Source organism: Canis lupus, chromosome 31, assembly GCF_011100685.1.
Source record: "Canis lupus familiaris isolate Mischka breed German Shepherd chromosome 31, alternate assembly UU_Cfam_GSD_1.0, whole genome shotgun sequence".
Taxonomy (NCBI): domain Eukaryota; kingdom Metazoa; phylum Chordata; class Mammalia; order Carnivora; family Canidae; genus Canis; species Canis lupus.
The window spans coordinates 32,084,234-32,109,171 of record NC_049252.1 but is presented as its reverse complement, the minus strand read 5'-3'; the positions used below and the strand labels follow the sequence as shown (position 1 = coordinate 32,109,171).

The window sequence follows — 24,938 nt, the reverse complement described above, 5'->3', positions numbered from 1 at the left end:
TCTTCGTTTCTCTGTAGATTAATCCAATTTAGCTCTCCAGCAACCATTTCTGCTGGGGTGGGGGTGGGGGAATCAATGTTACTATTTAGTGGGAACTCAGTTGATAGTGTATTATATTCTCTTTTCACACGCCCATTCTCTTTCTTGCCTTCTCCCTGAAATATTCTATCTGGGTTGGGGAGAGGTATATGGTTTAAAAATGCCACATGTCTTGGCCAGTATCTCAGCCCGAGCAGTTTACAGTCCTGTCCCAGCTCAGCAACATCATGCTGGGGGTGAGGGGTCACTAGATTAAGCCTGAGCTCTCCCCATTGCTGACTCAGCCCTCAACTCACTCTTGCAGGGTCTTCTAATCCTCTGCTTTTTCCCTCCGGCTCTCTGTTTTTTGTTTGTTTGTTTGTTTTGTTTTTTTCCTGTCCTTTTCTATATCCTGGCTCATCCCCATCCTCAACTGGGATGGTGACTCCAGAGGACAGGCAGCCAGACCCTACCCCAAGATGTACTTCACTCTGTTCTCTTTTTGTGCCTTTTTCTCAAGATCAGACACATTTTGTGTCTTGGGCAAAGCGCTCTTTATCACACATTTTGCGATCTAGGGCATAAATTTGATGGAGGGAGAGTTGGGGAGATACCTGCTAGGAATTACAAAGGATAAAAAAAATACCTTGGCTAATATTTCAACAGTATTGTCTCCTATTACGGAATTGAAACATACAGAAAAGCACAGAGAGTAGTATAGTAAAGTTCTGTGTCCTCATCACTCAACTTCAGGAATTATCAACATCTCTCACCTATGGCCCTGTCCCAACCACACCTTCTCTCTTTTTTTTTTCCTTCCCTTCCTCCTGGAGTTAATTTAAAGCAAATTCCACACATCATGACATTTTACTGTGGCCGAATATTTAGTCTTTGCTAATAATTTTACAGAGGATTCTTTCTTCGGTGTATCCCACAGGCTTTGTATGAAGCATTCACATTTCCTTATTTTTAGTTGGTTACTGTATCTTTTTAAAAAGATCTTATTTATTTATTCATGAGAGACACACAGAGACAGGCAGAGGGAGACGCAGGCTCCCTGCAGGGAGTCCAATGTGGGACTCGATCCCAGTACTCTGGGATCATGACCTGAGCCAAAGGCAGACGCTCAGCCGCTGAGCTACCCAGGCGTCCCGGTTACTGTATTTTTATTTGCTCCTTGATCTAATGTATTTGGGAGAGTTTGTCTAAATTTATAAATAGAAAAATTTGGGTGGTTAAAGGATCTGGACTGTACTTAACTAATTGAATATGAGATTTTCTTTGTGGCATAGAATGCAATCAATGCTTATAGATGCATATAGACACTTGAAAAGGTGAATCCCTTGTGATTCCATTATATGTAATTGTACCTCTTAATTACTTTGTTAAAATCCCTTATGCCTTTATTGCTTATGCATTCAATCTCTGACAGACTGTTTTGAGTTAAAATCTTCTACTAACTGCATCTACTGTCTATTTATCTAAATATTTTTGTCGTATATATAGGTGATGGGTTAAATTGTGTCCCCACCAAATTCATATGATGAAATCCTAACCCCCACTACCTCAGAATGTGACTGTAATTGGAAATAGGGGGATCCCCGGGTGGTGCAGCGGTTTGGCGCCTGCCTTTGGCCCAGGGCGCGATCCTGGAGTCCCGGGATCGAATCCCACGTCGGGCTTCCGGTGTATGGAGCCTGCTTCTCCCTCTACCTGTGTCTCTGCCTCTCTCTCTCTCTCTGTGACTATCATAAATTAAGGAAATAGGGTCTTTACAGAGGTAATCAAGTCAATATGAGCCCTACTCCAATATGACATGTCCTTAGAAAAAGGGAGCTCTTGGAGAGAGATGTCCATGCAGGGAGAACGTGATGTGATAATGAAGACACATGAAGGCAAAGAGAAGAGTTGCAGAAGAAGACAGCCACCTGCAAGCCAAGGAGAGAGGATAGGAGCAGAACCTTCCCTCGCAGCCCTTGAGAGAAACTAACCCTACTGACATCTTGTTTTCAGACCTCAAAGTCTCCAGAACCAGACACGAGAGAACCATGTTTGTTCTCAGCTACTCTATTTGCAGTTCTTTGTGATGGCAGCTCCAGTAAGCTAATATACCATACAACTCTCCTATGGCTTTCATGGTGTGTCTTTGCTATCAGTTTCTATAAAATCGCCTTTGATTACAAGTTGTACCCCTGCTCGATTTTTACATTTGATTGGCAGTGCTTTGCCCAGTCTTTTCATGGAGACCCTGTGTTCCTTTGCACTAAGCCCAGACATTTGTTGTGTGCACATATGTAGCATGTGATTGGTGACTGGACACGTGAGCTCTGGATGAAAATGGGTGGCTGCCATTTAGTTGCTACATAGCTTTGGGTGGGTCCACTAATCCTTCTGTGCCTCAGTTTTTCCCTTTTGTAAGGTGAGGGAATTGTAATTCTCCTTATAAGGATCGAACAAATTAAAATATTTAAAGTGCTTAGCACAGTGCCTGGTCCACGGCAAGTACGTGACATATATGTGAGTCATCATGAGTCCTGTCAACTTTATAATGAAGGTACTGGGATCATTTTACAGAGGCTTAGAGAAGTTAAGTCAGGAAGCTGGTGTGACAGGATTGTTGAAGGCTGGGTTGCCAGGGGGCAGGTCCTGAGATGGAGATTAATGTGCAGGAAGTATATAAAGGGGTACTCTCCAGATCAACAGGTGTGGGGATGGAGGTGAAGCAAGGAGGATTGGGTTGGGCAGTAGGAGAAGTTTACTTGTGATGCTATCACAGCAAAGGCTCCAGCCAATGGGAATAAAGTGCTTTAAAATATGTCCACAAATTTTTGATGCTCAGTTCCAAAGGTTGGTCCAAATTCCCCTTCCCTTGAGTGTGGGCTGAAGTTAGTGACTCTCTTCTAACCAACAGAAGAAAAGTAAATGTGAGAGTTCAGAGCCTAGGTCATAGAAGGCTCTACAGCTCTGTTTGCTCTCCCTGTGGGACTGCCTGGCCTGGGAGAAGTTAGCTCTCAAGCAGCCTGTGAAGAGTCTCAAGCAGCCTGTGGACAGTGCATGTGGTAAGGAATCGAGGGCTCCAGCCCACAGCCACATTAGGGCGTCATCTTGGAAGTAGATCCTGCAGCCCCAGCCAGTCTTCAGATGACTGTGGCTTTGCCTAACATCTTGGCTGCGACCACCTGAGACCTTGAGCCAAAATGACCCAGTGAAGCTCCTCCTGAGTTCCTCACTCACATACACTTTGAGATCAAAAATATTTGTTGTGTTAACTACTAATTGTTGAAGGTAATTTGTTATGCAGCTAATATAGGGAGCTGCCTTGTCCTTCAGAGTTGTTCCAAGCTGAGGTGAGGGGAAGAGGTATTCATATCCTAAATGGACTCATCATTGATACGGGCTGTCCCCCAAATCTCCCCTGCCCCTCTCAGAGGACCATAACTTTGGGCAAAGCAGTATTCTTCAGCTAAGTGAAGGTTTTGAAGACTGAACTGACAGCTCTTGAAAGCAATACTCTCAGCAGCTCAAGAACATGTCCCTCAGTCCTAAAAGATCTGGGCTGAGCATCACAGCCTCCACTGAAAGATGTTTAGTGGGACCTCGCCTCCTGTCTCGGAATGGGCATTAGGCTCACAGCTGAACCATAGTGCCCTATCTTCTAGTGAAAGATGCCTACAATTGGAGCCAGACACTTTCCCCAGGGCTTGATAAAAAGCTGCAGATCAAGCTCTGCTTCCACCAAATACTTCCCCAGTCTTCTCTATCTCATTCTATATATGGAGGGAGAAGAAAGAATGAAAGGAGGTAGTTGGCCTTGTGGAGAGTGCAATGTTTCTGGAGGGAAGTGATATAAAGGGGGAGGCTGCAGGGTAACCTGTCCTTGGTATTGGTTGGGTCTACTGGAGGGTGAGGCTGTTTTTCCATTCACTCCTTGCAAATCTGTCTGGTCAGCATTCTTGCTGATTTATTCCCGTCTCTATTTCCGTCTCTATTTCCGGAAGGAGCAAGAAGACTGAAGAGAGACAGTTGGGTGGAGAGGAGAGGCCTTGGGGCAGCTTCTAGTTAAGCCCTTTTGTGTGATATGGATGTGTGTTTCTCATGAGTCACGTGAACTCCGTGGAAGACAAATGGTCTTGAGCTGCCTTGATGAACCCTCACCAAGAGGCTGAGTGCCCTAGTGGGTGCTGGCAGGGGGGTGATGGAAAAGATTAAGCTGGAAATAGATCTCCCATGGAAATGTATGGAAGGGAGAAGGCCCGCAATGTCTTCTCCTATGTACCCCCTTGAAAGGAGTTTCAAGCATAGACCAGTTACCCAGACAAAAAGGAATCAAGAGAGAATTTGGCAGTGGCCAGATAAGCGATGCTTGTCTCAACACAGAAGCAAGGCCTGGAGAGGATGTTGAAGAAGTGTCGGAGAGCCAGAAAAGTGACTCCCACCTTCCCACCCCCACTAAGGATCTGGTGTCCCACTCAGGTCATGAGACTGACACTTTGACATGGTCTGATTTTTAGTAACTGAAATTGACCAGATAGAGGTATGGCCTCAGGTGCTACTTAGGGATGGGAAAGATTCAAAAGAGAACAATTGGTGGGGATCCCTGGACGGCTCAGCGTGGCTCAGCGGTTTAGTGCCTGCCTTTGGCCCACGGCGCAGTCCTGGAGTCTCAGGATTGAATCCCACATCCGTCTCCCTGCATGGAACCTGCTTTTCCCGCTGCCTGTGTCTCTGCCTCTCTCATGAATAAATAAATAGAATCTTTAAAAAAAGAGAGAGAGAGAGAGAACGATTGGAGAAAAATGGACTGCTTCATGTTTGGAAGCCATCACACAGAGAGGGCAGATTAGTGATCATTGCTGCAGCTAAAGCTCTCTGCTCTACACCAATATTCCATAAAGATGGTGTACAACCCACAAAGATGAGAACCGCAGGCCCTACCTGACCTCAAGGAACAAGAAATGCTCGGCTGTAAAATAAATATAAAGCAGGTTGGCTGAGCAAACGAGTCTAGAATGGGGATTCTTGTGTGAGATGTTTCTCTTCCTGCTTCCCTTCGTGGTCTACCGTGATTGGTATTTTACCAGTTGGAAATGATGGGGGAAGTCTGGTGGAGAGGGATTCATTTCCTGGAATTGCAAATAGACTAGACTGTGATTATTAAATCCCTGATGGATTGTTTTAGAATTGCCAGAGTTTGAGTTGCAGGAAGACATCCTGGGGAGACTGAAGCCCTGAGGGCAGAGAGGAGCTGAAACCCGAGACCTGAATATTGGGAAACACCACCTTGTGACACCCTTCGAGAGCAATTGTAGCTATAGCACCATCACTGTCCTCCTATCAGATGCCTTCAATTCTCAAGAGGGAGGCACCAGTGACAACTGATTCATGAAACTGTTTTATATGGGAAAAAAAAATTTTTTTAAAGACTTTATTTATTCACGAGAGACACAGAGAGAGGGAGAAGCAAGGCTCCCTGCGGGGAGGCAGGTGGGAGACTCCATCCCCAGGACCCCGGGTCACGCCCGGAGCCGAAGGCAGATGCTCAACCACTGAGCCACCTGGGGAGCCCCTTACAGCAAATTTCCAATATAACCCTAAAAGTGATGCATTTTAAAAAACAGACCTCAGAACTAAGGAATTTGTTTTTATTTTTTTTAATTGGAGCTCAAGAACTAAGGAATTTAAAAACATAAAAGCACTTCTTCGCTGCACTACCGGTTACCAAAATTACGAAACGTCAGCCTTCTGCGTGGTGGCAAAGCCCTGGTTTAAAACCCCTACAAGGAGCCTGATGACGCTCGAGGCAGTGCGTTCCCTAACTGCGCGGCTGCCCTGCCTGCAGGCACCTGCCCCCCGAGGCCAAGCCCCGACCGTCGGCGCCGGCGGGGAAGCACAAGGACACCCGGCAGCTCCGCGCGCCGCCGGCCTTCTGCGCCTGCGCGCCGCGCCAGCCCGCAGCCTGCGCTCCCTCATGAATATTCAGCACCCGCTCCAGGGCGCGCGCCGGGGGAGTACCCACAAGCCTCCGCGGCCCCGCCGCTCCGAGCCGGGCGAGGTCACCCGGCGCTCCCCGAGTCCTGGGCCCTCGGCCCGGCGGCGGCAGCGCGGGGCCCGGGGAGGGGACGCCGGCCCTCAGAAGCCCCGGAAGAGACTGGGGAGATGGCGAGAGGAAGGAGTGCTGGGGCGGGAACGCGGCCCCCCAGTTACCGCCGCCTCCTCACCAACTCCTTCGCGCGCTGCCTGACGGGAGCCTCCCCTTCCCGGCACAGGCAGGGCCCGCGCGACGCGGCCTCGGCCCCGCCCCCCGCCGCGGGGCACGCCGGGAGAGAGCCGTTTTCCGCCCCCCCCCCTCAGTAAACAAGAAAGGGGAGGGTATTTCCGGTGTTAAGACAGTCTTCGCGGAAAGGGTGGGGCCGGCGTGGCCCCGCCCCTCACGCCCGGCAGGGGCGGGGCGAAGAGTGACAGCGTCTCGCTCCGCGCGGAGGCCCGCCCCGGCACCGGAAGAAGGAAGGCGGAGGGTGGGGGGCGGGGAGGAGGAGGCGGGGCCCGGCTCGGAGGGGCGGGGCGAGTCGCCGTCCCCGCGGGTCACGCGCGGCCGGAAGTGGCGCCCGCCGCGGAGTGATCGAAATGGGCACGTCCCTGGACATTAAGATTAAGAGAGCGAACAAGGTGTATCACGCCGGGGTAAGTAGGGAGGGCGGGCCTGCAGGTGCGTCTTGGGGACACTCGGGGGGGGGGGGGTCGGGGGGCGGGGCAGAGCGCTCCGCCAGGTGCGGCCGCGCCAGGTGCGCCCCGCTGCGCAGACGAGGGAGGGCCGAGGGCCGAGGGCCGAGGGGCGGGCGCCTGAGCCGCACCGTCCACCGTCCGGCCCCTCGAGCCCCCGCCCGGCCCCGGCCCCGGGCCCCCGGCCTGACTGTCCGCTGAGGGCGGAGGAGCGCGGCGCCCACAAGCCCACCTCCGGCCTGACTGCCGAGGCCTCCAGGAACCCGCCTGGGCCCCGGTCAGCTCTGACACCACGCGAAACTCAACTCCTTCCTCCGGTTTCATTCTCTTGAGCGATCGGCAGAAGTGATCGTATTAAAAAATGCAAGTACAAAAAAAAAATAAATAAAACTCTTAACGGCATCAGCAAGTTTTGGGCCCCTCGCCAGTCAGTTACCCTCCTCCGGCCTCAGTTTCCTTGTTTGCAAAACGAGGATGATTTGAGGTTCCTGTAGCTCAGCCCTACTGTGTATCAGAATCAAGCCCCCTGGGAATTTTAAAGTATGATTGCACACTGGGGGATAAAGTTGAGGGTGGTGGTTGGTCCCATAAATGCAGAGCAGTGTCAAAAGGGATTGAATAGGGAGGGCAGACCGGGTGGCTCAGTGGTTTAGCAGCTGCCTTGACCCATGTTTCATTTACCCATTTGTCTGTTGATGGACAAATGAATTGTTTTCACTTTTTGGCTTAAATGGATAAGGCTACTGTGAACCTTCTAGTGCAAGTTTTTGTGTGAACATAGGTTTTCATTTCTCTTGGATATATACAGAGGAATGGAATCGCTGGGTGATATACTTTTATGTTTAACTTTTTTTTTTTTTTTTTTTTTGAGAGACAACGCAGGTATAGGAGCTGGGGTGGGAGATGGGAAGGGCAAAGGGAGAGAGAGAATCTTAAGCAAGCTTCTTGCCCAGTGCAGACAGCCTGACTTGGGGCTCTTTCTCACCACCCTGAGATCATGAACTGAGGTGAAATCAGGAGTCAGACACTTAACCAACTGAGTCACCTAGGCACCCCACTATGTTTAACTTTTTGAAGACCCACCAAACCGTTTTCCAAAGCACCTGCCCCGCTCTACATTCCACCAGCAGTGTACAAGGATTCTAGCTTCCTTTCTACTTTGTATTCTCCTAACTTTTCTATAGCTTGGACATTGAAAATAAGAATTGGGGGAGGCAGTGATAGGAGACTATATACATTTTGCTTTAGTAATTACTTTTTTTTTTTTTTTTTTTAAGATTTTATTCATGAGAGATAGAGAGGCAGAGACCCAGGCAGAGGGAGAAGCAGGGTCCATGCAGGGAGCCTGATGTGGGATTAGATCCCAGGACTCCAGGATCACGCCCTGGGCCGAAGGCAGGTCCTAAACCGCTGAGCCACCCAGGGATCCCTCTTTTTTTTTTTTTTTTAAATAAAGATTTTATTTATTCATGAGAGACATGGAGAGAAGCAGAGACACAGGCAGAGGGAGAAGCAGGCTCCATGCTGGAACCTGATGTGGGACTTGATCCCAGGGACTCCAGGATCATGCCTAAAACTGCTGAGCCACCCAGGCGTCCCAATAATTACTATTTTATCAAAAGGTCAACACGTTCCATTCAGAGATGTTGTTCCAGCTGAGATGTTTTCTGTGGTTTTAAATAATTGGTACAAGGAATGAAAAGTACATTTAGAAAAGCTGCAAGAACGGAAATGGAAATGGTAACATTGGCCCAGCTGGAAGACTTACACATAGAGGACCAGTCCTCGTGGTCGGCAGAGTTGAAGGTGCTGTCAACTTTGCCCAAGCAGTACACATCCCTTGGTGCCATTAACGGGAACAGAATCTGCAGTTGCTGGCTTATGGCAGTGTTTCTTAATCTCGTGTTGGGAGACCTTAGGTGATGATTATAAAAGAAAAATCAGGGTAACTTCTAAACAGATGGTTGCTATGTATTTTCTTTAGAAGCCAAAAAAAAAAAAAAAAGTCACAAAACCAATAAGTAATCAACAAAATTATATATTTGGACATATATGCCTGTGACTCAGGTGTTAGTCTCTGATCTGTGATTCAGGATAGAGGGAGTAGGTGGCCAGCGCTGGCACAGTGACAGGACCCTTGCCGTCCAGTTGCTTGATGGCTCAGTGCCCGTGGACGGAGTGTGTTTCAAGCATAGTTTGCACCATGGTTGTGTGAGGGGTGGCCTGTTTTTCCCAGTCTCCCCACTCTTACTGGCTGCAAGTGGAACTAATAACATACAAGTTAGCAGTTTTCTCTGTACATCTCAGCAGCATTGGTAAAGATTCCGTTACTAGGGACCTGACTTCTCAGTGGGTTGCCAGAGCGCAGGACCTGTAATTGTCATAGTTCGTTCAACGTGGGGCTGCCACCCACGTTAGCCTGATCCTTGGTCACAAGTGAGTGTCGTTCACGCAAACATGTTTGCCTCTGTAGCTCCATAAAGCATCCTTTCTTGTGCTCAGAAGTACTTGGGAAGCACTGGGGTAGAGTTTCATCAGCCAGGCTATATCACTCTGTTGTACTAAAGAGAAACTGAGGCTTGAGCAGGTTGTGGAATTTGCTCAAGGCTTCCCAACTCACGACTGTCTGGACTCCGGCTCCAGCCGGTCAGTTTTGCCCTTCCAACAGTCTGTTATACTGTGTCCCTAAGAATAGCCATTTTTGTGCAAAATGGAGGAATTTATAATGTAGAAATAGTTACCAATTTCCTGGGAGTCCTGTCAATGGTGCGGTAATAGTTCCATTTAAAAAACTATGACTTCGACTTGGAAAATGTCCTGATTCTGTTTCTGTGCTGTTCAGTGCTTGGTTTGTCATGAAAGCATTTCAAAGTGGTTTTGATTCTGTGCATACCAGAGAACCTGAGTTATAGTTGGGCTTAAAATTGGCATTTGGGTTTTTTCCCTAGGGGAAAAAAAGGTTTATTGACAAAATTATGGACTTAAAAAAAAAATCACTGTTGAGTCATTTAAAAAAATAAAAATGTAGTATATGCTGTATGAACGACTTAACATTTTACAGAAGGCTGGAAAGTAAAAAGTAATTCTTTTTCCCCCTTTTCTGTCCCTGGAGGTGGCTGCTGACAGTTCATGCACTTTCTAGGCATTTCCTGTGAGGAATGGTGTCCATGTGCATGTGTGTACACACACACATGCATGCACGCATACACACATGCACACAACTTGTTCTTTCTTCTTTTCTTTTTATTTTTATTTTATTTTATTTTATTTTATTTTTTGTTCTTCTTAACAGTGTCCTTAGCTTGGACATCTGTCAATCTTTTTTAGGTTTTTATTAAATCCAAACAGATTTATGCAGCCATTGTCTGTCGATCTCATGAGGCTTGCAGGTCGTAGAGAGAGACAGGTAAATACATAAACCAAAGGTGATCAAGCACTCCAATAGGAGCACCTGTGATACCTGATGAGCACAAAATAGGGCATTGACCTTTTGAGGGAGGGGGATAGAGATAGGGGTCACTGGAGCCTCAGTGAGTTGGCCATGCTTGAGCCTAGTTTTGAAATGTGAGTATCAGGCTGGGGTCTCCCTCCCTTGACACCAGATACCAGAGATGCCCCTGTTCGTTCCCATCCAGGGGAGCAGACAGTGCAGCAGAGTGAACGAGAACTCACGGATCTATGCCAAGGAGTCCGAGTCCAGTGAAAAGTTTCGTTTCCTCTATTCTCCAAGCTTTTCCAGTCGCTTCTACAGTCTGATTTGGCAGCAGTTTTTAAAAGGGGTTTCACTTTATCATCTTTCCAGAGATTTCTTCTCTTTTCCTTGAATTTATTTGGCTCTTTTCCTGTTGTTGTGCTCTACCTTCCTAAGTTGGCCATTTGGGTTATTCGGTTGTAGCCTCCACTTAAAAAGGCAGGCATTTCCCTCTAAGGACTGCTTTAGTTGCATCCCACTGGTCTTTTGTTTATTACTGTAAAGCAGCACCCACATTACCCCACCCAGCTCCTGCCAGAGAGGGGCATGGCCAGGCATGGGAGAGAGATGGGAAGAAGTAGAACCGCTCTGCCTACCTGCTGCCGAGGATGCTGCTCCGAAGGACACTGCTGTGGCTGCCTGGCGCAGCAACCTTCCATTCTGTGGACACAGGAAGACACCCAAATACCACTCTACTGCTGTGTCCCACGAGATGTGATTTGTGGCCTTTTTTGAATTGTACTAAAATATCTTCCAGGTCCGTGTTTTGTTTGTTTTTTTTTGACACATGAGTTCTTTAGAAGTGTGTGTTTTCATTTCTGTTACAAAAACAACTCTTGGCTTCTGGGTGGCCCAGTCAGTAAAGCGACTGACTTGATTTCAGCTAGGTCATGATCTCAGGGTGGTGAGATCGGGCCCCCTTCCCCCACAAGCCCAGCAGGGAGTCTGCCTGAGATTCTTTCTCTCCCTCTCCCCCAGCTTGTGCACTTGCTCTCTCACACATGCTTTCTCTCTCCCAAATAAGTAAATAAATCTTTAAAAAAATTAACAACTGTTACTCATAGACTTACAATAATCTGTAAATTTAAATTTTAGAAAATTCCTTATGAGAAGAGTACCTTGGACTGGAATGTGAGATCATGGTGTGCTGAGCAGAGAAGCAGCGGGTCCAGTGGTTAGGAATAGACTTAGTATCACGGAATGTTTTCGGTAATTTAGTAGTAACCTGTTATACGTTAGTAGTAACCTGTAATATGTTTATATACCTCTGTCATTGCATTGATTAAACTTGTAATTAATTGGTTCTTTGAGTCAGCCTAACTAAAATACTATTTTGTTTATATTTATGTACCTAGGCCTGTCAGTACCTGCCCGCTTGGTAGGCACTCAAAAGCTTTATTAAATGATAGGTGAAGAGTTAAAACATTTACACAAAATTCATAAAGCTAGTAGTTTTATAAATACATTGATCAGGAGGGAAAGCTATGGTCTTATAGGTATACTGTAGATTTTCCTTTGTAAATACAAATAATATTCTAGGCATAAATTCCAGAGAGATGTTGGTGAGATTCTTATTTTGGCATAGCCCCAGAACTACACATGAACACATGAACCTCCCATTACTTGTGTTTGCTCTAGAACATCATTTTTAAGAGAATGATCCAAATGCATATGAGAATGGGGACTTCTAATGGGGACTGTCAGTGTGATTCCCTTCAAATTCAGATATAGAAAATAATAGAAAACTGTCCAAAATTTGATTTCCTGGTATCTTCATCATAATTTACACAGCTCAGAGTGAATAGATCTTCCTCAGCTTGCAGCATCCTTGCCATTCCACTTCGATAGTCCTCACTGAGTCTAGAAACTTGACTTGTGTTTCCAAAGCCCCATATATGGTACAAGATCATCAGGAATATATGATTAATAAAAAATCCCTAATTCCTTATTTCTAGTGAATGGTCTAATATCCCATGACAGCACCTAGCTAATCCTGTTTTATAATAACATATACTAACTAGTATGGCCCTTTCCAACTCACGGACTGCTGTAATTCCCACTAACACTGAAGGGTCATCTCATTTTATGGTTCAGAAGCTTGAGGATCAGGGAACTCAGTGACCTGCCAAGGGCACTGGTAAGAGTAAATATTTAAAATCATGCCTCTGTGTGCCTTCTCCAGGTCTTAATTTTTTGTCATCCGTAGGATGGAGCTGGTACTTGCTCGAAGGTTTTGTTGTGAGATTAAATAAGATAATGTTTTAAGACATTTTATTATGGGTTTTGACCCTTAGCAGAGGCTCACGTGGTGAGGGTAGGTATCGGTAGGCTTGCTGGTGTAATGTCTGTTCACACAATTGCTGTGTCTGCCACGATGCTGATCATAGGGTTAGTATACCATCCAAGTGGCGTCCAGGTAAGTGCATATCAGATGCTTCTCAGATTGTCGGAGGTCTCTCCACGGTGGGCTTGGAGGAGGGAGAGCCAGTGCCCTAGGAGCCCTGCCTGAGAGGGAGCTCAGCGGGTTTTGGCACTGAAAGTTGAGTGTGGTTTGGGTTCCTGTATGCCGCTTGTGTGCTGCAGTAGAGGTGCCCCCGATCCAAAAAATTGACTCAGGGGAACCCTGGGTGGCTCAGTGGTTTAGCACCTGCCTTCGGCCCAGGGCGTGATCCTAGAGTCCTGGGATCAAGTCCCACATCGGGCTCCCCTGCATGGACCCTGCTTCTCCCTCTGCCTGTGTCTCTGCCTCTCTCTGTGTCTCTCATGAATAAATAAAAATCATTAAAAAAAAAAAAGTTTGACTCAACTGCATTGTAAGTTAGGCTATGTTTACAGTGTATCGGAAGCGCTTATTGGTTGAGAGAACTCTGCAGTAAATCTTTTTGTAATATAAACATGATTCATTTGTTTGTACAAATTCGGAACGTTTTACATTCTAAAATCCTGGCACACGTACTCATGAAAGTGACACTGTTAAGGGTTGTGGTTGTGAAAAGCCTAAGTAAGAGCTTTGCTGTTCAGCATAACCAGGTTGCAGTGATAAGGGATCTGTGCACAGCGGGCTGGTTACTGTGACCACAAGAACCTCTAGATTTCCATTTTGTTTTATTTGGCTTGCATGTAATTTCCTGTTAAAAAAATTAAAGAGGAGGGGCGCCTGCGTGGCTCAGTCGGTTAAACGGCTGCCTTCAGCTCAGGTCATGATCCCAGGGTCAAGCCCCACACCGGGCTCCCCGCTCAGCAGGGAGTCTGCTTCTCCTCCCCTCTGTGCCTCCCCCTGCTCACTCGCGCTCTCTCTCTCTCTCTCTCTCTCAAATAAATAAATCTTTAAAACAAATTTAAAGAGGTAAAATCCTATATGTAACAGTTCATTATTATGAAGAAAAGTTGTCAGACTAGAAAGGTATGGAATAAAAAGCGTAACTGTTGTACTTTGTATTACCGGATTCTTGATACATGAATGGTCAATCCTGGTGGATACGGTTGCAAGTACTTAGGGTACAGAAATGTAAATCGTTGAGCCAGGGGGGATCCCAAGATAACTTGGGGGAGCCACGAACCTCTCAGGAATCGCTGTCATCTAAACTTTGAGTGGATCTGTTCTCCCCTTGAATAATCAGATGCCCCTGCAAAGCCCTGTCTCCTAAATCATAACCTAACCCTTATGCAACACAAGAGAGGCATTTTCACGATTATCCAAACCTATTTGAAGCCCGGGTACAGTAAGATGATTCATGTCGCTCTCCGTTTGGTGTTTGTCACAGCAGGTCTTGTACTGGCCTGAGCATTAGTAAAGGCCGCCTGACCACTGCGGGTGTGCTGGTTTCTAGACCCTGCAGCAGGGGGACCGGGCTCAGCACCGCAGGGACACCCCTGACTTCCGGCAGGCTGCTCTGACTCCAGCGGGTGGTTGGGTTTCCTCTGCCTTCCTCTTGATGCCAGTGCGCAGCTAGGGCCTCCTGACCTCACATCGTCCTGGGTTTGCTGGTGGAGTTTGCTGGTGGAGCCGTCATGCCCTCCCCGAGGGCTCAGCTACTGCCGGTGGGCGATTGCCTCCCAGCGCTGACCTCCCCCAGCGGTGAAGCTCCCAGTCTGGAGAGCCAGTGGCAGGGGCAGGTTTCGGGGGGATGGCCCCTCTCTCCTCCTCTTGTTCCCCCTCTTGACCCCTTCCCCACTACTGCCCCACCCGGAGCTGGGCAGTGCCCCACTGGTCTGTTCTGCAGACTCCCAGCCGTGCTGACCCTCCATCTAGACTCCCCCTGCGTGTCTCCCTTACTCCGCCTCCTGGTCCTCCTGCTTCTGGGACCCATGCGTCCCAGAAGAGCATTATTAACAAATCAGCAAAACTGAGAGTATCATGCCCACAAGGAGAGCACAGTGTTCTGAAGCTCAGAAATAAACTTTGCCCCATCTGGATGGCTGGTTTAAGGAGAGGTCAGTTAATGCAGCGGCTTGCTTCAGAGCTGCCGTGATTCCCACATGTGCTTGCAGATCCAGGGTGATGGGCTCTGTGGTGTGTTGGGCACAGCTGCACTCTGGCCGTGGGGTTCCAGGTCCTTTCGGATGCTTTCCGTACAGACACAAACAGCTAAAGGTCCAACTATTGTAAATTACAGAATTCCTATCAATTTCAGTTGCTGACCTCTACTTGCGCACAAGACTTTCTGGACACATTTATATGGTGAGCAACTCTGAAAAAAACTGTTTTGGTCTTTTATTGTCTATATTGAAGAGAAAGTCTACTTTCTCACTCACAGGTAGAGGAAAATTCAGGCTCAGAGCAATGGTGCCTTTCTCAAGGTGATGGAAAATATATATTACCTTTCATCTCAAACACTCAAGTGAGTTTTTCCTTATAAACAACTCAAGAAGATGAACAGCATTGTTCAGGATAAAGATCTTCCAAAGAAATTTAAGCAGTGAAACTCTTTTATTAAATGAAATATTTTTTTTTTAAATTTTTATTTATTCATGAGAAAGAGAGAGAGAGAGAGAGAGGCAGAGACATAGGCAGAGAGAGAAGCAGCCTCCATGCAGGGAGCCTGGTGTGGGACTCGATCCAGGGACTCCGGGATCACGCCCTGAGCCAAAGGCAGACACCCAAGTGCTGAGCCACCCAGGCATCCCTATTAAATGAAATCTTATACAGATTTCTAAGATAGCAGTTCTTGTAATACCTATTTAAAATAGTTTGCTTTATAAGCCTATAAAATCAGAGCTTTTCCATGTGAAATGATTCCCCACCCCCCTTCCCAACTCATCTTCAAATCCCAAAGTGCCTGCTGAGGCATCTGCACAGGCCTGGGGCCTAGAGGCTCACAGCTGAAAAATACTGGTTGTATGATGTAGTCACCAGCCAGAGCCAACAAGGTTGAAGTTTTTCATACCATCCCATTTTATTTTGTCTTATGCCAAAACTTAAGAGCTCTGTTAACTTTCAGATATCATGCAGTGCATGCCACCAGGCTGCAAACATTTTGCTTTTTTTTTTTTTCTCCCCACTTGAGGATTTAAATAAAAAAAACATAGCCCTCTACTCCACGCAGATGACAGACCCACCAGTGTCGGTTCGTCTTCTCGGTTTCCTCCTTGACAACCTGCTCGCCTGGGGTTCTCTGGCCAGGAGTCCCAGCAGCAGCTGGTGGGGTGAGGCCACCTTCACTGTTGTTCTTCCTCGTGTTTAAATTTGCCCTGGGAAGGGCAGTGCAATTCCTTGTCTCTGGTCTGGGTCGAATGCAACTAGCAACCAAGTCACCAGGCTTCTGCTCACAGGAGTTTCATCTGGGCCTCAGCTCATGGGAAATGAAAGCCCAGCCACTCTTGTCATTTATAGGATTTGCAGAAAATTGAAATTGTCAGCGGCCTTTGGTTCTTGCTGGGAACCCATACCTGTCCATTCTCTTCTGACCCTGGATGCTGATGTTCAACAAGAGCATGCCTCTGAGAAACCAAGGGCTTACGCCAGCTGTCCTCCTGGCTATTGGGCAAGATCTCCTGGTGTATGACGTTGGCACGTGTGCTTTCTGATGATGGCTGGGTTCCACTCATCCTCACCACCCTGTCTTCTGTGCCACATTCTTCTTTATGCTCCTGGTTTTCTGTCATACGCCTGGCATGATGATAGCCAAAAATTGGCCTGCTCTTTGTTTTATTAGAAAAGATCGTTTAAGGGCCTGAGTGGCTCCTTGGTGGAGCATCCACCTTTGGCTCAGAGCATGATCCGGGGGTCTTAGGATCGTGTCCTGCATCAGGTGCCCCGCAGGGATCCTGCTTCTCCCTCTGCCTATGTCTCTGCCTTTCTGTGTGTCTCATGAATAAATAAATAAAATCTTTAAAAAAAAATAAAGTTAGGGCAGCCCAGGTGGCTCAGCGGTTTAGCGCCGCCTTCAGCCCAGGGCATGATCCTGGAGACCCAGGATCGAGTCCCACGTCAGGCTCCCTGTATGGAGCCTGCTTCTCCCTCTGCATGTGTCTCTGCCTCTCTCAGTATCTCATGAATAAATAAATAAAATCTTAAAAAAAAAGTTAAAAAATAAATAAGAATCAAAAAATAAAGTCAATCATACTTTTCAGATTTGTTCTGTAAACTTAAAAATTTTCCATGTTTTCACTCGCTAAGAAAATTCAAGTGATAGGAAGGAGAATCAAATGAGAAGTAACATTCCCCGTGCTCCTCCTTCACTGCTCCCGTAAGCACGCTGGAGAATTAGCACTTGACGTTGCCAGCCTCTGCAGCGTGGTCCTGCAGTCGCCGTGGGCAGGGTGTCCGGGAGCCCCTGGGCCACCTGGAGCAGAGGCTGCTGCTGTGCCAGGGAGCAGGTCGGCCCCGTGCTCTGTGGTCCCGCAGCGACCTGTCGGCAGCCCCGTGGGCCGTGCTTCGCTCAGCTCTGGCCCTCTGCTCCTGGGCCCAGGCCCTGCCGTGGATTTGATGCTACACTGTTCCCATTCACATGTGAGTTCCCTCTGACTGGGGTCCAGTTTGGTGGCTGTTGGAGTTGTTCATTGTGTAACTCCAGGCATTTTCTTTGGCCAGCTCTCTGTGTTCCACGGTCATTACTTTGGCACATAATTAGGCCAGCCCCCAGCCTCCTGAAATCGGAGCTCTCCGAAACTCCTGGCTTACAGGCTGCAGTCTTTACATTCACTTATGTCAGTAGCTCAAACAAATGTCAGCCTTCCAAACTTCCCACGAGAGTTTTACTGTTACTGAAATCTGAAATCCAGTAATCTCAATTAACTCATAATTTTGCTAATATGTAGTATTCAACCCCTGAAACCACACCGCACACCAGGATTCTAATGTAACACTCCTGCACTGGAGACTCCCTATTTACTCACTTTTTAAATTTTTACCTTTTTGTGACTACTATCGGCAATCTTATTTTGCCCCTTCTGAATGAACTTTTACTCAGGGGCTCAGATTTCTTTTCCAGACTCTCAAGAAAGTTTCAGAACTGGAAATGTCAGAGAGATCTCCACTGGACAAGTGCCGTGAGTTTTGTCAGCTCCTTTTACTTAGTATTTACACCCGTACTTCTACTGCACTGTACTGAGAAGAAACCTGGGGTCTTTCACCGTAGTCGTACAGCAGCAGAATGCAGTACTGAAATCTGAGCGCCCGGGGGCCTCAAGCATCTGATTCTTGGTTTCAGTTCAGGTCGTGATCTCAGGGTTGTGAGATCGAGCTCCACGCTGAGCCTGGATCCTACTTGGGATTCTCTCTCCCTCTCTCCCTCCCTCTGCCTGCCCTCCATCACTCACGCTCTCTCTCTCAAAAAAAAAAATTAATTAAAAATAAATAAAATAAAATGTAAGGCTCTGAGAGCAGGGACTTTGTCCCTTCTGTCCCTTGCCCTGTCCTGAGTGCCTGGGACAGTGTCTGACTTATGGGAAGTGTGCCAAAAATATTTGTTGAATACATGATGATATTATTTCCATTATTTCTGTTGTTTTGTGTGTATGTGTAAGCCAAACTAATTAGTACCTCAGTATTTTGTTGCAGTTCCATTGCTAGTGAACTGATTGTTTTTCATAGATTTTTTTGTTGTTTTTCATAGATTTTTACTTAGTTATTAACCACTTTCAGACTATGACTCTGTTGTCAAGAAAGTAAGATGAGGGGGGGCGTAGAAAAAAAAAAAAGAAAGTAAGATGACTATTTCCTTCTATACTTTATTATCTTTGTGGGTTTCTTTTTTTTTTTTTTTTAAGACTTTATTTATTCATGAGACACAGAGAGAGAGGCAGAGACACAGGCAGAGGGAGAAGCAGGCTCCCTGCAGGGAGCCCGACATGGGACTTGATTCCGGGACCCCGGGATCACGCCCTGGGCCGAAGGCAGATGCTCAACCACTGAGCCACCCAGGCATCCCTCTCTGTGGGTTTGTCAGTTGAGGCTCTCACATACAGTAGATTACTCTCCAGCATAGAGTTCTTTCGAAACCATAACCACCACCACAGTCAAGCTGTGGGACAGTTCTGTCACTTTCCAAAATTCCCTGTGTCCTCTGTAGTCCCCTCTTCTCCTTTTGCCCTCACTGCCCCCCCCCCAGGCCCGCACAGCCCCAGGCAAGTTCCTTTTTTTTTAAAGATTGTATTTATTCATGAGAGACTCAGAGAGAAAGGCAGAGAGAGACACAGGCAGAGAGAGAAGCAGGCTCCATGCAGGGAGCCTGGCGTGGGACTCCAGGATCACATCCTGGGCTGAAGGCGGCGCCAAACTGCTGAGCCACCCGCGCTGCCCTCCAGGCAAGTTCTGATCCACTTTCAGTCCCTCTGGTTGCCTTTTTCCAGAATATCCTGTAAGTGGCATAAGTGTGATGACATGATACATAGCTTTTTGAATCTGGCCTTATCACGTGGCATAATGCCTTTGAGACCCTTTCAGTTGTGCGTATCAGTGGTTGGTTCCATTCTGTCGCTGCGTTGCCTTCCCTGGTGTGGATGTACCACTGTGTGTTCAGCCATGTGCCCACTGAAGGACTTTCGGGTGACTTGGAATAAAGGCACTAGAAACATTTGTGCACAGATTTTCGTGTGGACATAAGCTTTCATTCACTTGAGTACAGTCTAGGAATGGGATTGTTAAGGAGCATTATGGGTTTTAATGACAGATTAGAGATGACAGTCTCCTTTCTAGAACTTCACTAAACACCACATAACATTGGCCATTACTGACTATGTGGAGAAATATCTGGTGGTCATTTGTTCTCTTTTCCAAACAAGAAGGAAAACAGTTGTGATACAGAATCGTGGAGAAGGGGGTACCTAACAAGTTGAAATGTCCCTAATGTTTCTGATTTCTGTTTTCCAACCGAAAGGGGTCTCTGAGTGCTACGAAGAAAGACAGTCAGTGGTTATCCTAGCACTTAATTGTCTAACTTGTGTTTGCCCACCCAGCTCACTGGTTTACCTTGTGATTTTGTTGAGCGTTTGATTCTCTTTGTCAGTAAGTGAAGGAGCAGCCCACTCTTGGCGTACACCATCTCCAGGCCACATGTGGTGGGAGGATCCCCGGTGGTTCTGAGCACTGTTAGGAAGGAAGGATGTGTTTGGGTACGCGGAGGACTCTTGGGAACAATGATGGCTCCTCATGCTGCTGGGACCATCAGAAAGGGAAGACATTGGAGAGAGGAGGGCTGAGGCATTAAGTAAGAGGCTTTGGCTTCTCTGGCAGTTGTGTTCAAGTCCAAAGCAAGAGATAATCCCCAGAACTGTGACTTTCTGGCACACAGCCTTTAGATCTTCTCTCCGGGCAAGCAGTGTGCCCTTGGGTTATGAGAATTTATTAAAGAGCTTAAATCTTTGTACATTTAGGTCCAGAGGCCACCCATTCTGGGATTGATCTTCCTTTAAAATTGATTTGTTTTTTATGTTAATAGTTAATCAATTCACATGGTTTAAAATTCATGAGTTTCAAGATGGACGCATCTACTCCTCATCATCCATCAGGGCTCTCAATTTCTTGTGATCCTGCCAAAGATATTTTATGCATATATAACTAGATATGTACAAATGGCAATATTTTTTTTCTCACACTGGTGAGGTATGCGGCCTTAAAAAAAAAAACAAAACACATGTATCTATTAATGTGAATGATCTTCAGGATATTGTTCAAGGAAAAGACCACCATTTTCCTATTGTTGGAATTTAGATTGTTTACAGTCTTTTTTTAATATAAACAGTGTTGCCTTGAGGAACTATGTTCATAAGTCATTTCACTCATACCCGTGTATCTGAGGAAAATCCCTAAAATGGAATTGCCAGGCCCAGGTGTTTGAAGATATCTTTGGTATTGTCAGATGCTCTTTACGAGATCACACTATTCCAGACTCCCACCAGAAACATCTAAGAGTACCCGTTACTGCCTCCCCTAACACAGTGTGCTCAAATATTTTGGCCTTTGGTAATTTGATAGGTGGAAAATTGCACTTAGGATAGTTTTAATTGTTGTTTCTCATATTATTGTTGAGATTGGGCATATTTTCTTGGGCTTCAGAGCAATTTGCATTCTTTTTCTGCAAACTTTTTGTTTGTATCGTTTGCCCACATCTTAATTTTTCTTCTAAGTTGTTTATCTTTTCCATCTATTATTTAGGAGTTTTTTCGCTTTTTGGTTTTTGTTTTAGATTTTATTTATTTGAGGGAGGTGGTGAACACAAGTGAAAGGATGAGCAGAGGGAGAAGCAGCTCCCAGTTGAGCGGGGAGCCCAATGCTGGGTTCTGTCCCAGGACCCTGGGATCATGACCTGAGCCAAAGGCAGACGCTTCACCGACTGAGCCACCCAGGCACCCTATTTTTTAGAAGTTCTTAATTAGAGAAATCAACCCTTTGCCTGTTACCCTGAGTTGCATTATTTCCCTAGTTTATGATTTATGTAAGTGATACTGCTCCTAATTACTTACAAAACAAACTTTATATTTTGGGTTGCATTCGTAGTGGTATTTATTCAGAGTTTTGAGTCACTTTAATTTGATAAAAATCATCCCGTATAGTTTCTTCTAACATTTTGGTGGTTTGCATTTTTACATTCAAGATGCATTGTGGACTTTCCATGTATGAAGATTTACAGTATGGCTCCAAGTTAAAATTTTCTTTCCAGTTCTGTGGCCAGTTTTCTAGTGTCACATAGTGACTATTCCTTTTCCTCTGGATTTAAAATGCTACCTTTATCATCTATTAAATTTCCCTACTATCTGGGTCTATTTCTGGACTCCTCCATTATGTTCTACTGATCTCTCAGGCGGCACATACCATGCATCACAGGTTGTAAATTATCATGGTGATGTAACATCTCATAGAACTAGTCTCCTTTTTCTTTTCTTCAACATCTGTTGACTATGCTATTAGAATTTTCAAATCTGCCTATCTGGTTTATATCACCTCATCACACACCCCCAAAAGGAATTATTTTCTTTAGGATTCTGTTATCTCTATAGACTTGACTTTGGGAAAGTAGACACATCGAGGGTGTTAAAACTTCGGGTCATGTGGGTGGCTCAGTCAGTTAAATGTCTGCCTTTGGCTCAGGTCATGATCCCTGGGTCCAGGAATCAAGCCCCACATCAGGTTCCCTGCTCAGTGGGGAGCCTGTGTTTCACTCCCCCGCACTGTGCTTTCTCATACTATCTCTTTCTCTCTCTCTCTCTCTCTCTCTCTCTCTCAAAATCTAAAACAGAAAAAACCCACTTTGTATCCAAAAACATGGTGTGGCTTTCCATTTGTTCTGTGCTCCTCAGCTGTGTTTTAAGTTTTTGTCTTATCAGTGTTTTGATCATTTCCTGTTAAATTGATTTATAACATTTTAACTTATAGTTGCTTTTGAAAAGAAAGACTTTTCTTGGGACGCCCGGGTGGCTCAGTGGTTGAGCATCTGCCTTCGGCTCAGGGCGTGATCCCAGGGTCCTGGGATCGATTCCTGCATTGGAATCCCTGCAGGGAGCCTGCTTCTCCCTCTCCCTCTGCCTCTCTTTCTGTGTCTCATGAATAAATAAATCAATAAATATTTTTTAAAAAAGAAAGAAAGAAAAGACTTTTCTTCTAGCATATTTTCTCATTGGTTTTTGTTTTGTACATGATGCCTTACTAATTTCTGCACATTAATTTTGTATCCAACTGTCTTCCTGAAATTCTCTTCATGCTGATAGTTTTCAGTGAATTGTCATGGATTCTTTCAGGCATACGGTCATATTATCTGCGAGTAATGACCGTTTTACTTTCTCCTTTTCAATTTTCATATTATTTCTCTAGTTTCATTACATTAACTAATACTTTCAGCCCATTAATAGTGGTGGCTGTTTCATCCTTGCTTTATTCGTGATTTAAATGCAGTGTATCTCATTTCCCATCAAGTATGATGCTGGCTTTTGGGAAAGATAGATCTATTTTGTCAAGTTGAGGAAGTATCCTTTTTTTTTTTTTTTTTTAAGATTTTAATTATTTATTCATGAGAGACACAGAGAGAGGCAGAGACAAAGACAGAGGGGCAGGCTCCTCGCAGGGAACCCTATGCGGGACTCAATCCCGGGACTCGAAGATCACGACCTGAGCCAAGGCAGATGCTCAACCACTGAGCCATGCAGGCGTCCCAAGGAAGTAACCTTCTTATGTTACTAAGAATTTTACCATGAATGGATATTACATTTTAAGAAGTGACCTTTCAGCATCTCTAGAGATAAATATGATTTTTCTCTGGAGAGCTATCAATATAGTGAGTTGAATTAGTATTTTTTCTCAATAATTGAGCTATCCATTCATTCCCAGACTAAATACCATGGGATTAATGGGATTATGGTGTAATATTCCTTTAAGTTGCTCCTGGATTGTATTTGCTAATATATGTAGGACTTTTGCATTGATACTCACAAGTGAGAAAAATCTAGTTTTCTGTGGGAATGGGTATATGCATGTGTATAGATTTTGTCTTATTTTGGTGTCATTATTAGCTTTATTTTACTTAAAAGAAGTTCCTAACTTCTGTTTTGGAGTAGTTTAATATTGGAATTTTCTGTTCTTTATACATTTGGGAATGATCTCTGAAACTCTCCGGGCCTGGTGCTTTGAGTGGGGGCTTATTTATAACTTTCTCTACTTTTCCTGCGGTGACCATTTTGCTTAGGCTTCATGTCTCCTTTATAGTTTGGGTTAATAATATTTTCCGAAAAGAATAACTCATTTTATCAGCTTTTCAAATTGACTCATATGCAGTTGAACAGTGTGTTCTCTTAGTATTCTTTATATTACCTCTATATCTCTCATATTTTCCTTTTATTTTAGAAATTGTGTTTGCTTTCCTCTTTTTTTTCTTGATTAGTTGAATAATTTGATATAGATATTTTTTTCCCTAAAAAAAGAACCGTTGAACTTATTTACAGGCCAGTTTTGCCAGTTTTTGTGAATGAACCATGAACACAACAAAGAGCATTGGCTCCATGTCCAGGGTGCAGCATTCCACATGTGCCGATTAGTCATACCTTATTGATGTATCACGTAGCTCCTTTATGTCTTTTTTTCTTCTGGCCTTTTTTCTGTCGTGAGTGAAGGGGGTGAATTAACAGGTCCAACACCTGATGTGTCCTCAATTTTCCCTGTGGCCACCGTAGTTTCTGCATTAGGAGCAGATGCCGTGTTACCTGATCGCAGAGCGTCCTGCCCCGGGTCCTCCCTGCAACCTGCGTGGCGCCCACCTGCATAGGGTCCTCCTTTGTCCCATTCGGTCCTTGCCGCTCTGAGCTCAGCCTTGTCTGATGTGAAGATTACAGGCCCTGATTGATCTCTTCGCTCTTGCTTCATAGCCCTTTGCTTAGCCTTTCCTCCTCTTGTAGGTGCGTCCCTGTCATACAACAGAAAATTGGGTTTTGCTTTGAGATATAATCTGAGCGTCTGTTTTTAATAGACGTTAATTTAACCCATTTATTAACATGACATGTGTTTGGCATTAGTTCTGTCACTGCTGCTTTGGTGTCACTTGAGGGGATGGTTTTTCTAAGGGGCTTTTAAAACTTCTTCCTCTCTGCAGCCTCTTTGCTTTATGTTGTTTGCGTGATTTTTCTAATACTTGGGAGTTTTGTTATAATTGTTACCCTTGCAATTTTTTACTGTGCTCTACATCTGCTATGTTTTAGCCGTTATTTAATCATTCCGTCTTGTGAGCAATGATGAAAATACTGTATCTCCTCTCCTTTCCTTCCTCCTTTCTTCTACCAATTGGTCTCAGTTATTTACAGATCTCACCTTTACTGGTTGGCGTTTACCTTTGGGAAGCTTATTTGTACTCTGTGATTTGGTTTGTTAACTTGAGATCAGCACTGTCTACGAGAAATCGTGGTGATGTGCCTGTCCTGTCTGTCCCATCCGTTATGACAGCCTCTGGCCATAAATTGGCTTATAAGCACTTGAATATGTGTCTAGTATGACTGAGAGGCTGAACTGAAATTTTATTTAATATTAATCAGTATAAATTTGAGTTTTAGTAGCCACATATGGCTTGGGGCTGCTATCTTGGAGGAGCATTTTTTTTAAGTGTATTTATTTATTTAAGCAATCTCTAGACCCAGTGTGGGGCTCAGACTCAAAACCCCAAGATTGAGAGCCACCTACTTTTCCAACTGAGCCAGCCAGGAGCCCCAGAGAGCATGGTTTTCATGAAGTATTTGTAAGCCCCAGCTGTGAGAGTCAGGGGCGGGAGAAGCACAGACAGTATGCTTACCTCTCAGATTTTCGCTCCCT

At 45.5% G+C, this 24,938-nt stretch overlaps 1 protein-coding gene and 1 long non-coding RNA gene across 4 annotated transcripts in view; one reads left to right on the top strand and one right to left on the bottom strand.

Moving 5' to 3' along the window:
• The first annotated feature begins 6,548 nt into the window (after positions 1-6,548).
• Positions 6,549-24,938, top strand: part of VPS26C (VPS26 endosomal protein sorting factor C) — a 44,499-nt gene continuing 26,109 nt past the window's right edge. For 2 of the 3 annotated variants that reach the window (XM_038581469.1, XM_038581471.1), the window contains exon 1: positions 6,549-6,699. In XM_038581469.1, the coding sequence (XP_038437397.1) occupies positions 6,643-6,699 (57 nt within the window). In that variant the 5' untranslated portion in view covers positions 6,549-6,642. Of the gene's footprint in view, positions 6,700-11,395; positions 11,420-24,938 lie in introns of those variants that run through there. The other variant, XM_038581470.1, reaches the window with a different exon arrangement.
• Positions 18,840-24,150, bottom strand: LOC119867062. Its single transcript, XR_005382364.1, has 4 exons — positions 23,897-24,150; positions 23,684-23,815; positions 19,623-19,739; positions 18,840-19,009 (listed from the first exon to the last, which is right to left on the bottom strand). It is a non-coding gene; the product is annotated as an uncharacterized LOC119867062 (long non-coding RNA).